Consider the following 15,889-nt stretch of genomic DNA (forward strand, 5'->3'; position numbering starts at 1 on the left):
TTTTGGAACAGGGTGTTCCTCTTGAATAAAAGCACATTATGAAATGCATTATAAAACACAAAACCTGGAAAAAAAGGATTTCTGTTTTGTCATAGCCGAGCACATTATGTTCTGCTGGAAACCCATAGAGTCCCTTTGTGTGCCAAATAATGTTCCTCTTGTGTGTCTCTGTGTAGGACGGTAATGAAGGAGGGGAAACCCAAAGTGGTGGGATTTGTGTCGTGGCGGAAATATTTCCTTTCATTGCTACAAAATGTAAAACAGTTTCCCAGATGCGTGTTGTTGTGTAACAGGTCACGTACAGATTCTGACATGTTTATCGCTCTTCAGCAGTTTAGTTTTCCACTGATGTTTCATTTGCTGGCAGTCTGACAGAGCGGCGCTGCCTGTACTTGTGAATGTTAAACGCCGTATCAGAAGCGGATCGCAGAGTGAGTGCAGAAATATGACGGAGAAGAATGGACTTTCCCCTGCTTGGAGAGCACTGCTGGTGGGACTGGGTGGTCTGCTGCTCCTGGTTTCAGCAGGTCTGGTCTACCTGCTGGCTCAACACCAGCAGCTCGCGCGTGACGTGGTGAGACTGGACGCAGAGATGCAGCTGATGTCGCAGAAGTGCACCCTGCAAGAAAAGCTCATGCAACCGAGACAGGCCTTTCAGCGGCGCCAGAGAAGGGACCAGGAGGAAGAGCCCTCGGATATGATGGACAAATATGACAAGGACATGCTCACGCTCATGGCTTCGTCCTTGATGCAGGTAAGACCCTCTAGTACTTTTTATTTGAAGTAAGTTTTATTATGTTTTTAACCCTATATTTCACTGCAAAAGCACTGTTCAATCTTTCAAAAATGATGATGATACTTCTGTCAAACTTAAGTGTCCCGCCCCTTCCTCCTCCAGTCTGTGCTGTCTCCGTCTCTATGCAGTGAGAAACTACTCTGCGGCCTGTTTTTGGGAGAGAGCCTGAAGAAGCAGTCCAAATGTCTATTGTGCACACGTTCCTTGGATCTAGCCAGCACTTTGGAGTCACTACTTCAGTGACCTGGGCCCCAGGTTTCACGGGTCAGATGGTGTCATTATCATGATGTGCACGAGGTGCACTTACTGAGTCAGAGCCTTGAACACTTAATACTATGTTTATGTCAAACCAAAGCATGCAGGATACAACAGGAATCGACTGCGTTCAATCCAACACCTCGTGTTTGAGGACTTCACTCTCCAAATAAATGTTTCTGATCGATCGAGGGTGATGTTTCTGTGGATTTATGCAAGTCATTTAAAGTCCTTGGTGTTGGTGTTATGGATCGTCTGATGGAGTCCATAGAACACTAAAATCAGTCCCTAAAAAGTGCCTGATCTGTCTCGTTTTTTTTTGTTTATTTTGTTTCAATTCTTGCACAACAGGTAGCATGGCGCTGCAAAGTCAAGTATTTTAACATCTGTTCAAGTCAGTCAGAGTCTCAGGGAAATCTCCAGAGAGTGATCGGTTTACCACTTCTTTTATTTGGTCTGAAAGTTAAGCACTAGGAACTAAACAAACTTTCTAATCTCTTTTATTTCCCCCCTCATATCTTAAGCATGAATTCATCTTTTCACATGGAATAATGAGGTGTTGGTCGTGGGAAAGATCAGTTGAATTAATGAGCTCTTTTTTTTTTGTCTTATTTCAGGTTCAGTCGATGATCGAGTTGTGCAATATCTCCAGTGACATTTGCCAAGGTAAGCTCCTCTATTACTCATCCGTTTAGAGAGATGTTTTTTTTTTTCTGGCACATGATGTTTGAGTGATTCTTATTGCTCTTATTATTTGCAGGCGCAGCTGGACCCCCAGGTGGGCAGATTCACTACCTGGCACCATTTCATTTGCTCTAATCTAACACTTCTGAGTTCCCAGGATTGCCAGGAAGAGAAGGACCTCAGGGGCCTCCTGGGTTGCCAGGACCGGAGGGGAGACGTGGAAGAAGAGGTGAGGAAGATGCAGTGATGAATCAGAGAACAGTGAACTATGTGAAAATAATCTTGCTGTATAGCTGTTTTGAGTTGTCAGGTTGCAACCTCATGTTTTATTCAGGTCACCCGGGGGAAAGAGGAGAACCAGGACCTAAGGGAGAGCCAGGACAACTGCCACTGAAGGCCGAGGCAACAGACATTCTGATCGAGGGTAATTTTTTCACTCAGTTGTCGTAACTCAGGTGTAATACACCTCAACTAAACAATAGTCTTCAGCAAATGTTTATCCATTTCTTTTTTATCTGTATCAAAATAAATCTTTGTCATCATTGTGCTCACACATATAGAATGTGTTTTAAAGTTTGCATATATGTGATGATGTTGTCTGAATTCAAATGAAGGTCCTCCAGGTCCAAGAGGTCCACCTGGGCCACAGGGACCACCGGGTCTATCCTGTGCTGATCCCTGCCTTCCCAAACACATTATAGAACAGGCTGTTCAAAGAAATATCTCCGCTGGTAAGGACCTCTTAAAACACAACATGGTTTCACTGGAGGAAGACATGTCACCATGAATAAGTAACTTATATAAATAGCTTATTCTCCTGTGTATTACCAGCATAGTAGCCAGTAACTAATCATCATACAGTACTGATTTGCATCTTGTTGAGACTATATTTCAGCAGCAATGTCTAGTGAAAGTTCACTCTAAACCAGCAGTTCTTAACCATTTTGATCCCAGGGCAGAACACACGGACCCAGGGCCCATTCAAGTCATAGAACTGATTCATTACTCTTGACTTCATTTGTGATCAATAAGCATATTTAATCTACTTACACGTAAACAAACCAAAACCTTGTAAAATGAGATGAAACCATGTGAACATCGCAATTATATTTGTCATAGAAAAGTCCAAACCAGTAGGAGAACCAGGCGCAAGTCACATTCATCAAATTTACTAAAGAAAAAAAGAAAAAATAATACACTTGATGAGAAAAATGGAAAAAATGAATAAAAGAAATATAATAAAACCATGTCTAAATATATCATAAAATCAAAATAATATATTTTATTTAAACTCCAAATAAGATATAAGTAAAGTGTAAATTAAAGTATTACCATAAAATGTTACAGTTTTTTTCAAAACTACTTCAACAGGTGCTTTCATGAACAGTTTTTACTGTTGGGGGGTGCAATCACTTTTTTCATCATTTTTTCTTCTATCACAGATTGGCAGCTGTCAAGCCAGTTCAGTGACACACTACAGCCACCATACGTGGCTAATGTATTAAAACTGAGCGTCTCGCGGCCCTCACGACACAAAGGTGTAAAATAAAGGGTGCTCGCAGCCCAACCATCCTTAACTGCACCGTATATACGAAAGTAATCGGTTTATTAATGGTTAGAAAGTGTTCCACAAAATATAAACAGTGAAAACAATATTCATCCCATCTAACTACCTCGAGCCATTTCAGACACCTTGGGTGTCTCGCCGTTTTGTGGTCATGTCAGCCATGTTACGAGGGGTCTTCATGTTTACGTCTTTTTAGTTGAAGCTGACATTTTACCCTCGACAGATTCGGAGCCACTCATTCCTTTAACAACTCAAGAGACACAGAATGACACAGATCAGTTGAACACAACCACCTGGGCAAACCACACGTCAGGTAGTAAAATGTTTGATACTCTCCAGTTCAGATTTGATCCTTATGACCTGTCTCCTCCTGTTGGACATGTAATTCCTCCTGAAGCATTTCCTGCTGCTCCGGTCATAGATGCCTTGAATGCATCTCTTTCTGAGATGCTTTTTAACATCAGCATGGAGAGTGGTAGGTGTCTCATAACGTTCATGATTTATAAACATGGCTGACATATTTCGTTTGATTTATGCAGGTCTGAATCCAGAAAACGTCTTCAATGACAGTGGAAATTCTTTTGATGGAGGTGAGGGAAATGGTATGCACTTTATAGACTTGGTACCACCTATACTTACTTACTGATAAACATACTCATTCAGTTATTGAGACTTTCTTAAACACAGTAACTGTATTTCTTCTCAGACACTCATTCTCCGATTCCCAGGAACAGTACAATGAACATGACCTCGTCCCTCACTGGTGAAAAATATATGTGCTGACTACAAACGTCAAAATGTTGTTCACTTGTATTGCTTTTATTCCCCTTTTTGAAAATTCAGACTATAGGGTTGCAACGGACGTAAACCTGTTCAATGAAAGCAACATGGATAACGGAACAAGTGTGGTAAATTCCACATGTAAGCAGTTTGGGTGTAATTTTTTTAATTAAATGTTGTTTTACCTTATTCATGTATTGCTTTTGCTGCAGTCATTGTGTCCCCAGATCTTCAGGATGATGAAGGCCAGACCAAAAGTGTGACTGAACCAGCGACAACAAGAGGTGACACAAACGTCTGTGTGTTTTACTGAAAATGTGATTTCAGAAGCAGAAAGTCTGTCTGAAGTTGAAAACTTTTATCACTGATCTTGAACGGGATCATCGCTCTATGAGTAATCACCGATATGTACGAGTGGTTATTTACATTAAAATGCAAATCCCTGCAGACCTTTCAGCCTCATCATCAGACTACGACCATCAAGATGATCTTGGAACCAGCAGCACCGCATCTGTCACACATGCGACAACAACAGGTGAGAGGAACCTGCCGACAGTTATTAAACTTACTGTATATATATATATATATATATATATATATATATATACATATATATTAGCGAACAAAAGCAGTTTTTGTTTGCTTTTGTTCAGGGTTGTTTTTTTTCGCTACACTGCCACCATCGTGATTTATTGTGCTATTGTCAAACTGATGCAAAATAAACAATATTTTGTTGTTTAAATGTATGTATGGGTCCATCATTTGATTCAGTAATATACCAAATTCATTCAAATTGAAAAATGTGGCTTCTTGTGGCAAATATTTTTATGCCATTAAACTGCCACTAAACTTTAGTGGCTTGCACCTTGCGAATGTTTACATCTTGAGTACTTGAGTTCAAGTGGGATTGATCAGGAAATAGATGTTTTTTTTCTCTTAAACCTGAGTGGCGAGAGGAAATCTCTCTTCACTCTGCTTCTCCATTATTCATCAGAACTAACAGGGTCAGTGTTGTGAACATTTCTTTGGTTAGCTTGTAGGCAGACACCTGAGCAAGTGATATTGGGGAGATGACTCACTTTACTGTGACATTTATGACATTCATTATGTAATATATTGATGTTTTTATTTTTAATTCACAATATTGGCGTCCCTTTTAGATGACTCCAATGACAACATGATTGACCTTCCAAACAGATTCTGGACTGATACGACAACACCAGAGTTGTCTACAGGTGGGAAACGTTTGATGGACGTTTGAAGTTGGCATGGCAGCGATAATAAAGCACCTTTGGCAGGTGATACATATAACAAACAACAAGGTGACAAAGACTAGTTTTTGTTTCTGCAGAATCGACAACACTCACTACATCTGAACACAGTCTAACTACTTCCGGAGTCACTGAATCAAATGTGATTTGGGGTGTAATACCTGGTAAGTCTCGTCCTGCAGATCGGTTTCTCCTGCTCTTTATATTCAAATGTATTTGCTTTTACAGAAAGTGAGACCACACCATGGGCAGGTGACAATGACATCCAAACGCAAACAACAGATCACAGTACAGGTGAGATGCTCTGCTAGCACCATTAAAATGAACCTGGATAATTTATTCATTTTAAATTTCACAGTTGTAATGACCACTGAGTCCACACAAAGTGAAACACACTTAATGAATGATGCAAATTCATTGGGTAATGGTATGTATACTGATTTATTTTTTCCTTTTTTTTGTTACTTGTTTTATTCAACTTTTTTAATAACTTATAGCTTGCTAATACTTTAATGTTTTTCCTTTGAATCTTTTTGGAATGTTTATTATTATTATTATTATTATTATTATTATTATTATTATTATTATTATTATTGTTATATTTTTTCCACTATAATCTTTTCTAGTGGTGAACAATAGTGTGCAGCCGTACAATGGCAGTATGATGTATAACGCAACAGGTATGGTGACATTATGGTCTCATTTTTCAATACAAATCTGCATTTTCACGCATTTGTTTTCACTTATTTATTTAATCTTTTCCTTTAGAGTTTATTTCGACAAATGAAGATGATGATGTATCTAACAGCAGATGGGTTGATGAGAGAATGTCTGGTGAGTAAAATGTCAATGAACGACAGACGTTTTTTGTTTTGTTTTGTTTTTTTAATTTCATTTTATTTTTTCGCTTCGTACGTTGCACTTTTTAATACATGTTGCACAGATCACCACAAGGAGGCAGTAAAGATGCGTCTTAAAATATGACGTCCACTTGATCAGACAGCAGCAGCGGTTTGAATTAAAATTCCTGAAGTGCAAACAGATACCGGCTACATTTTTCTTTTTTATTCTCATACAGAGCTGATGTGTTTTTACAGGCTGTTGACTGTGTCTCACTTTTGTGGTGCCTTAGTGGTAAATAAGTCACAATAGATTTTCTTTTCAGATCAAATATCTGTATTCAGGTGTGGTTTTTACGTAAATGTAACATTGTGGGAGTGCTGAGATTTTGACAGTATTTAGCCCTATATTTGTGCTGTGTCTTCCTCCAAGAATGTCGTATTCAGGCAATAACATGCTCGGAAGAAGGGCTCAACATGCAGAGCACCTTTGGGACCCTCATGTCAGATGCTTATTATCCGAGTGAAGACCATCGATACTGGCTGGCTGAACACTTTTCCGGTACTGCAAATCCACTGAAATGTGCTTTAAACCAAACTGACTGTAATGTTCTCGCCAGGTCGACTTTTGACAGAGTTCAGTGGCAAGGTTTTATTTACAAACAACAAAACAATCAACCTCAGGACGTATTTTCAGGGTTGTGGCCATGTTGTCTACAACGGCTCTTTCTACTTTCATGTAGCTGGGACTCGCAATCTAGTGAAGTAAGTGACGTGTCGTTTCCCTCCATCATCACAATAAAACGCTGCCTGATGGTGTTTGTTCTCTCTCCAGATTTGACCTGGCTACCGGAAGAACAACCACTCTGACTATGGCGCAGTGCAGATACAACAACCTGAATTATCTGTTCCGGAACTCAAAGACTTATTTTAAGTTTGCAGTGGACGAAAACAGCCTGTGGGTCATCTTTGCGTCGGACACAGAAGACAACACCATGGTGGCCAAACTTAACTCAGAGTCTTTCAGGGTGGAGAGGATCATTAATGTAGCTTACCCGACAAGTAAAGCAGGAAACGCATTCATCCTCTGCGGTGTTGTCTACATCACAGATGACAAAGACAGAAGCGTGACCTATGCTTTTGATCTAGAGGAAAACATTTCACTTGATGTCAATGTGGATTTCAGGTCAGCCAGTGGCATTCTGTCTATGCTGTCGTACTATCCCGACAAAGAGATGCTGTACTTGTGGGACAGCAGTCATTTTAAGATGTGCAGTGTTCGACTGGCACGGGCGTAGAAATCGACTTACACAGTATTTGTATTTCAGATACCAAATATTTCAATACATTTTCAAATACCTGGGTATGTATTCAGTTGATTGTTAAAGATTACTGGTTGTTTGTGTGTCTTAGGTTTATTCTTGAGACCTCATGTCACTCTATGTACCGCATGTATACATCCAGACTGCTTTTGTCTATTTTAATATTGTTTATTGGTCTTCTTTTTTTCTTTTTTTTTTTTTTTCAATTTAACACTGGTTATGTAAACATATCACAACTTTTTTGATGTGTGAACATTTAAAAACATTCTAAAATTCTTTTATTCACAGCACATGTTGAGTTTTTGAAAAGAACCTGTTTGATTCAATTATTTGGCAAAACAGGAATATATCTGCACTTAATGTTATTATATGCCGAGCAGTATTTTGTCGTTTCCACCGGGGAAATGTTCCAGTTCCATGTTCACAGAATTTACTGTAAGTGGGATCAGTTCTCGCTTATCCTGGGATGCATTCATGGACTTTGTGCACATCAACAATGTTTTCAACAAATCACAACAACTGGATTCTTGAGTTTGTCTTTTGAAATAAATTGCAGTGGTGCAAAATATTCCGTTTGATGTCATTATTGCTTTGTTTTGTTCAGAGACTAAGTTTCATCAAAATGACGCCACCGACCATGATTTAATAAAACTGGAAATATATTGTACGAGGATCCCTTGAACGTATCAAAGAATATGTCATTCTTAGTAGATTTCTAAATGCTCTGGATGGGTGGTGAGGGCATATACGTAAGACTCCTCCATGTGCGTGTTGCCTTTCGCGTCATTGGTAAATCTGGCTAACAATGCTAACCGCCTAGCCGAATAGTCGACCTACTTCATAACAGCGAGTGTTACATCACTGTGGGTCGTGTCCCACCTGGAAATATCGGCCTCTACAAGCCAACACTGTCGGGCTCCCTACACATATTCTACGACACTAGCATGTCACATTAAATAGACCGGCAGAAAGAACAACAACCGTGTCTACTTTTGTTCCGGGGGCGACTGTTCATCATTTTTGTGAGTACGTCCGCTCGGCTCGCTGTGCCTTTAGCTAAATTAGCAGGTTGCTACACTTACATGTAGTCGAACATTAAGTACTTATATAGCAACATGTCATTGTTTTTACTATGGTTTTCAACCACGTTTAGCCAGCAAATCAGGTCATTCTGTTATAGAACGCAGCCCTCGTGTAGTCCTGTACGTTTTCGAGGCGTTGTGTTTATTTTTGCAATGTCATGTTTGTGTCGCATCGACACAGCTGTCAGTCACATCCAAAGACAAGATTACTGTTTGAAATTATACTGTTTTGGTCAGCTGCTGCGCTCACACAATCGGTGACACTCAAGTTATGAAATATCTATCGGCCTGTTCGTGTTGACACCGAGCCAGTTAGCAAGCTGCTAATTTGTCGTTCTCGAGTCTGGACGCCTTTGATGTTGTTTTTCTTTGTAGGATTGTGAGACAAACGAAGAGTTATGTCCTGTCCGTGCACATCGGCTGCCAGGTTGATTCTCAGTACAGCCCATCGAGGTAAGAGAAAGTGCCAGTTGGCTAACGCGGCATGACATTGTGGTATTTGCAGCGCAGCTAAAGTAGGTCTCCAGCTAACCTAGATCCCAGTTTGTTTTGGCACCTGTGACTCTCGAGCTGGAGCTCAGCTCACTCTTACGTGACTGGACTGTCTTGAGAGAAAACCGTTCACGTTTACGAGAGATATTTACTTTCACCCAAAATAAATGCTAATCATGATCGAGTCGATATACCTTTTGTTAAAGAGCTAAGTCTTGCTATATATGTCTGTAGTCCATCTGAAGTGAATATAAGAAACCCAGGAAGGACATTCCATACTCTCTGTATGACTTGCTAATGGCACAGTTGGTGATAGAGCTTTAGGGCAAAGATGCCATTAAAGGTTGTCACTATTTTGTGGCAGTTTTACTGGATGTATCGAAAGGAAGTCTTCACAAATCTTTCAAAATAAATGTGCAGTAAATGTCAAAGATATCAACATAAAAGTAGTTAGTAGTTCAGGTAGTTATCCACACACAGAAATGAAGGATGTTTGTTCTGTAGTCTATACTATGGCCAACACATAGTCTGATACGGTCAACATAAATACTTATTCTGTCTAAGCCAGGTCAACATATTATCATGGAATGTGATGAATTGCTGCTTATATTGTATTGTATCTGTCATTTAAGTATTGAACTGTAAAAAGAGAACACTTTAATCACTGTAGAATATTGACTCCCAGCATAGTATGTTGTATAATTGTCATTAACAGAGAAAGAAATCAGACAAGCCTAAAGCACATGTAAAGAAATATCTATAAACAAACCCTGGTCCCTAGTGTTATGGGGTGACCCCACCCCCAAAACTCTGACTTGAGTCTAGACTGGGTTCCGCGTCATTCCAGAGTACAATGGATCACTTTGGCAGGGAGCCAGTCAAATGAAAGCAATGTGGATCCGACAGGCCTGATGATCTCACTCGAAGCTTAACACCAGAGACGAGAAAAATGTTTGAAAAATGAAGAGCAAACATATAAGACATAGGTCAGACAGTCCAGATAGCCTTAAACTGTTGTTGAACCCCTCCATCTTGGTCATTAGACTGTGTTGTCGGGGCTGAAGTCATGGCACAGTGGTGGAGCAGGTTGCCAGTTTTCCTACCGCAGTCTCACAGGGCCTGCTTGAGCTCCACGGCCCCCTTTTGTTTTTCAAATTGCAGCTTTTGTGATTCGGAAATCACAGTCTATTTCATTGTAATGATTTTCTCAGGCCTAACAAACTAGAGTAACAAAAATCCAGTTATTTCAGTATATATTATGATCTAACATACATATTTGTTTATTGGTCATGCGTGCTTGAGCATGTATTTGGTCCTAACAGTAACACAACATAATTTACATTTCGCCACTTGTCGAACAGATGTAAAGCCCTATCTTTCTGATTAAGTGCTAGAGCAACCACATGCCATGGATAACTGTGTTGCTTTTCAGGACTATCCTGCTCGAGGGGCCAGCTTTATTCTTTGAGTCGCCATGGTTCTCGCGAGGCTCACTTTCCTACTGGTATTCGGGTGAGGTCCTTTTCAGAGACCACAATATGCTTTGCTGCCAAAGATGGTACAACAAAGGACGGTGGAAATGATGGGGGAAAGGTAATGATTATTACTGCAGGTCAGTCAACCTGATTGGACTGCCGTAATGTAACTCGATATGTGCTCCCACAGAAAAGTGTCAGCGAGGGGAAGAGGTCCTCTGGCTCTGGCGGCTCTGGGAAGGGTGGTAGTCAGCTGCGATGTCCTAAATGTGGCGACCCTTGTACACATGTAGAGACGTTTGTAAGTAAGTACAAAACAGACGGTAGGTCTGACGCGACAATCTTCAGTGAATTAAGTGTTATAAGGCACTATCTGAACTCTTGACCAATCTGTCCTGCGGTGACATTCAGTCCACACTTTAAACCCAAGTCTCTCAGCGCGAGTATCAAAATAAATAAATTTTGTTTATGTGTGCCTTGGGGCCCCTCTAAAAACCACGAGCCTCTTATCTTTACTTGCGTGTTTTTATAGCCTTGACACAGAACATTTGTATCTCTGAGTAAGATAGGGTGACTGTCTGCTCACCATATGTAACAAAAATGTTTCAGTTCTATCGCCCTTCTGATATGGTTTTCATCCCCTTCACTGTCCGTGTTTTTCCATTGGTACTCGTTTCATAATAATAATTACTTTTTGTTGTTGTTTTGCAGCTTCAACTCGGTTTGTAAAATGTGAGAAATGCCATCACTTTTTTGTGGTTCTGTCTGACACCGACTCCAAGAAGGGGCTAAACAAAGAGCCAGAAACTCACACCGATGCACAGAAACCACCACCTCCCCCGAAGAAGGCAAGGAAGTTAAACAACAAACCTTATTTGTTTTGAGTGGGGCGACGTGGCAAACAAAGCTGTCATCTTTCTTCTTTCATTTCAGATCTATGCTTACCTGGATAAGTATGTCGTTGGCCAGTCCCACGCTAAGAAGGTGCTGGCAGTTGCAGTCTACAATCACTACAAGCGCATCTTCAACAACATCCCAGCAGGGAGTCGACAGCAGATAGAAATGGAGAAACAGCCCTCCCTGACGCCTCGTGGTCAGTTTTGATTGTGTATTTCTCACTGATTGCACATTCTACTGCGATACTTCTGGTGTGGAAACCTCACCAGAGCTACTGTAATGATAAAGTCAGGCCTTTAGAACACAAGCAGCTTTGCTGGTATTTACCATGGTCATGAAGATTGATCAATAAGAGTTAGAATTGTTTTTGTAATTTAGTTATTTGGCATTTGTTCAATATCTCTTATCCCTAAACTAGCTAGTAGGACTGCACGTCTTAGGAAGTATATTGATTGGAGTACTGTCATCCTCTCCCTGTAGAGTCAGAGATGAGAAAACGAGAGGATGAATACAGATTCACAAGTAAGTGAACAGCCGTCACAATTGGACCTGGCCTTAGTTAGCTGTAATGCTTTTTTGCATTTCCATTGCAATTGGTTGCACAAATGCCAAAATTCCAATTCCTTTTCTCCCACAGTTGTTAACATCTGGAGAGTGAGTAGCGCTGGGCTTGATCCCAACTGAGGAATATATTCCAGCCACTTACTGTCCATAGTGTCTTTCAGAAGGATTTATGGCTCTGTCAAAAACATCTGCTTGTTAAATTGCCATTTGATCTGGCGACTGATAGGAGCGCAGTCACCCTGTGTTGGCAACATCTCCACTCCTCAGCACATGCGATAAGCTCACCCAGTGACCTACATTCACATTTGTTCTATTTACAGTCGAGTAAACCGTACTTGTGCTAGTGATGACACCAACATGTTTTTTAGCTTAGCAGCTGACGCTGTTACGCTCATGTCTGTCCTCATGAATAGTCAGTAAACACACTGACGCTTGACTTTTGCGTTTTGTTGCAGAGCTGCTGCAGATAGCAGGAATCAGCCCAAACGGAAACGCGCTGGGAGCCTCCATGCAGCAGCAGACCAACCAGCCGCCGCCTCAGGAGCGCAGGGGCGGCGAAGTGCTGGACTCCACTCATGTTGACATCAAACTGGAGAAGAGCAACATTATACTACTTGGTCCAACTGGCTCTGGTATGCCAGTTCCAAAATGGTCATTACATCCATGCAGCATGTCTTATTTAGACCAGAGTTGTTCGAGATAAGAGTTTAAAACCACTTACTGTCAGGACGTCAAGAGATGAGGCTTCAGTTGTAGTTCTGCTGAGGCCGTTCATGGTCTCATTTCATCAGTCAGATGAGTTTAAAAGTTACAGAACTTGACTTTTGTGTCTTTTTTTTACTTTCTTTGAACAAAGGGCAGACATGTTTTTAGTTCATCCAGAAATAAACTCTAAATGTTTTGAGAGTTTCTCTGCGTGACAAAAGATTTTTCACTGGTTCATGTGTCTCGTACTCTTCAGGAAAAACATTGCTGGCCCAGACTCTGGCTCGCTGTCTGGACGTTCCCTTTGCCATTTGTGATTGCACCACACTGACTCAGGCTGGATACGTGGGAGAGGACATTGAGTCCGTTATTGCCAAACTGCTGCAGGATGCCAACTACTCTGTGGAGAAAGCACAGCAAGGTGAGAAGACAGCTCACAGCGTTTGCTTCATTGTCAGTCGCAGGAACAGGAAAGCACAAACATGTTGCAAATTATCTTAGTCTTAGTCAAAGCTCAAAATCACTTAGATCAAGTTTCTTTGTTATGGTGCTGTTCTGTATGACACTTGGTTTCATGTCGATGGAAGCAACTCTCAGCTTCATTTAGACGTATTTCTCTCTGGAGGTCTACTTTTTTCTTCACTTTTGATTTATGTGGAAATAGCTTCCAAGTGACTCATACAATAAATAATTTCCGGTGCTTGAAACAATGCCGAGGCAAAGTCCAACGTATTCCTTCTTGTTTGATCATGCGTTCAGGTATTGTGTTCCTGGATGAGGTTGATAAGATCGGGAGCGTCCCTGGCATCCATCAGCTGCGGGATGTGGGAGGAGAGGGCGTCCAGCAGGTCTGTGTCTCTCCCGTGTTACAATGTCCTTCAACTGCTGTTCCGCCCCGTAATTGTTGTCATCCATGCCAAAGAAGCTGTGAACGCTGAAGCCAAGGAGCAGAATTGAAACACTGTGTGTGGTGACTCTTTCTCCACTTTAGGGTTTGCTGAAACTGCTTGAGGGAACCATTGTCAATGTCCCTGAGAAGAACTCCAGGAAGCTGCGTGGAGAAACCGTGCAGGTGGACACCACTAACATCCTGTTCGTTGCCTCCGGTGCCTTTAACGGACTTGATCGAATCATTAGCAGAAGGAAAAACGAGAAGGTATTTTTCCCACCTGTGGAATCATTCTGCAGGTCTGCCAGTTGTCTCAACACCATTCTTCTGTCCTGCTCAGTACTTAGGTTTCGGGACGCCTTCCAACCTGGGAAAGGGGCGCCGCGCCGCGGCAGCCGCTGACCTGGCCAACAGCAGCGGTGAGACTGACACCGTGGCCGAGATCGAGGAGAAGGACCGGCTGCTGAAGCTGGTGGAGGCTCGCGACCTGATCGAGTTCGGAATGATCCCAGAGTTTGTGGGGCGTCTGCCTGTGGTGGTCCCTCTGCACAGCCTGGATGAAGACACGCTTGTCAGAATCCTGACCGAGCCCCGGAACGCTGTGGTGCCCCAGTACCAGGCGCTTTTCTCCATGGACAAGGTGAATAGACTCCCGCTGTTGTCTGTGCACACTTGCTTCATGAGACTGATGTTTGCTCTTGTGGCAGTGTGAACTCAACGTGACGAACGATGCCTTGAGGGCCATCGCCAGGTTGGCCCTGGAGCGGAAGACTGGAGCCCGTGGCCTCAGGTCCATCATGGTGCGTTCAGATGACTCTAGTGATAGAGGAACTGTGGCGTTGTGTTTTTGACATTCAGTCGTGCAAGAGCAAAGGTGATGTCATGGTTGACTTAGGCTTCTCTTGATGTCATTGGCTGCATGTTAGGAGAAGTGCCTGGGTAGATGTAACCAGGCTCATTGTTTAGTGCTTAGAAAAGAAGAAGACAGAAGTCACTCAGCTACGTGCTCTTTTCACTCCCTGAAGGAAACACTACTCCTGGAGCCGATGTTCGAGGTGCCTCACTCCGACATCATGGCGGTCGAGTTGGACAAAGAAGTGGTTCAAGGAAAGTCCCAGCCTCGATACATCAGGTCAGTGTCGTGACTCCAAGTCAGAGACTCTCTGGCGAGAAAGAACCAAACCTGAGCCTCCCTTGCCATCTGTGTCTCAGAACTCCAGCCAAGGAGTCCTCAGATGAGGAGTACGACTCCGGGATCGAGGAGGAGAACTGGCCACGACAGGCGGACGCTGCCAACAACTGAAGTCACCCATTTCACCTCGAGGCGCGGCAGCGGGACGTGGTTGAATCCTTGAGTTTTACAACACAGCAGTGGACGTTTTAGTGGACGATGAAGGCCGGCCGATCTCGCTGCGGGGCGTTTTAATGACGAACAAGTTGAGATAGCGTAACAACCTCTTGTCCTGTGCGTCACTTGTTAATTCTCTAGCAGTGCACTCACAGGTTGGACCTTTCTAAAGAACATTTCAATCTCTGGGGATTGTTAACATTTTTATCTATATAAAGATAATGCAATTTTATTCATAAGGTTTGTAGCTAGTCTGTTTTCTTCTCGTGCGGTGATGGGCTGGAAAGGAAAGGGAAGGGAAGCGAAGCGAAGAGAAGAGGTGGATGTATCGGGGTCAGCCTGTGAACGCGGCTCGCTAGCACGTCTCCATGTCGAGCCATGCCTTAAATCATGAGGGCATGATATTCCATGAGCCATCAATATTTTGATGTTTTCTTCCTCCCACCATTGTGACAATGGTGTCGACAGTAGAAAAATGGGCTGTAAGATGTTCAGCTACATCGTGTAGAGAACCTTTGTATGACCTTGTATCAGGCGGGTTTAGCACACCAGCACAATCTACGGCAGGATCTGAACCGCTGGTGACCTTTTTCCAGGACAGAATGGTTATTTTTCAGTGTTGGTTTTTTTTTTTTTCCCATCCCAGTCCTGCTCATTTATTATGGATTATATTTGCTTTACGTGTGGCCAGAGCAGGATGTGAAGATTTTGGGTTTGTTAACCATCAACTCCAGACTGACTTGGGTTCTTATTTTCAAAGGCGTTGTTGCTGAAGATCGATTTGTCTTTAATTTAACCTCATGTAAGAACAAGAGTGATTTTTTTTTTTTTTTTTTTTTTTTTTTTTAAACAGGCTCTCTCAGTTGGATACTGGCCACGAGTGATGTAATATCCTGTTACTAATTGGTGCACGTCTGTAATCG

General features: G+C 42.1%; 2 protein-coding genes across 5 annotated transcripts; both read left to right on the forward strand.

Moving 5' to 3' along the window:
* The first annotated feature begins 355 nt into the window (after positions 1 to 355).
* LOC128770398 (gliomedin-like) lies at positions 356 to 8,069 on the forward strand. Of its 3 annotated transcripts, none has more exons than XM_053884808.1 (22): positions 356 to 754; positions 1,669 to 1,717; positions 1,812 to 1,829; positions 1,893 to 1,964; positions 2,070 to 2,159; positions 2,350 to 2,466; positions 3,526 to 3,615; positions 3,700 to 3,777; positions 3,842 to 3,904; positions 4,009 to 4,065; positions 4,146 to 4,223; positions 4,295 to 4,366; positions 4,531 to 4,617; positions 5,243 to 5,317; positions 5,434 to 5,517; positions 5,582 to 5,647; positions 5,712 to 5,780; positions 5,980 to 6,033; positions 6,122 to 6,187; positions 6,626 to 6,754; positions 6,813 to 6,957; positions 7,028 to 8,069. In XM_053884808.1, exons 1-22 carry the CDS (start codon positions 446 to 448, stop codon positions 7,488 to 7,490), a joined length of 2,331 nt encoding a protein of 776 aa, XP_053740783.1. In that variant the 5' UTR covers positions 356 to 445; the 3' UTR covers positions 7,491 to 8,069. The 3 variants fall into 3 exon arrangements, with proteins under 3 accessions (XP_053740783.1, XP_053740784.1, XP_053740785.1); XM_053884809.1 differs by having other exon boundaries at positions 3,842 to 3,892; XM_053884810.1 differs by lacking the exon at positions 4,009 to 4,065 and having other exon boundaries at positions 3,842 to 3,892.
* A 238-nt stretch (positions 8,070 to 8,307) lies between these two features.
* On the forward strand, positions 8,308 to 15,810 carry clpxb (caseinolytic mitochondrial matrix peptidase chaperone subunit Xb). 2 transcript variants are annotated; one of them, XM_053886551.1, is made up of 15 exons: positions 8,308 to 8,536; positions 8,972 to 9,049; positions 10,521 to 10,681; positions 10,754 to 10,868; positions 11,275 to 11,411; positions 11,497 to 11,656; positions 11,941 to 11,982; positions 12,480 to 12,656; positions 12,986 to 13,150; positions 13,489 to 13,577; positions 13,721 to 13,885; positions 13,959 to 14,258; positions 14,326 to 14,418; positions 14,644 to 14,750; positions 14,831 to 15,810. In XM_053886551.1, the coding sequence occupies exons 2-15, from the start codon at positions 8,995 to 8,997 to the stop codon at positions 14,919 to 14,921; spliced, it is 1,857 nt and encodes a 618-aa protein (XP_053742526.1). In that variant the 5' UTR covers positions 8,308 to 8,536; positions 8,972 to 8,994; the 3' UTR covers positions 14,922 to 15,810. The 2 variants fall into 2 exon arrangements, with proteins under 2 accessions (XP_053742526.1, XP_053742527.1); XM_053886552.1 differs by lacking the exon at positions 11,941 to 11,982.
* Positions 15,811 to 15,889: the final 79 nt, after the last annotated feature.

This window comes from Synchiropus splendidus, chromosome 14 (assembly GCF_027744825.2).
Source record: "Synchiropus splendidus isolate RoL2022-P1 chromosome 14, RoL_Sspl_1.0, whole genome shotgun sequence".
Lineage (NCBI taxonomy): Eukaryota > Metazoa > Chordata > Actinopteri > Syngnathiformes > Callionymidae > Synchiropus > Synchiropus splendidus.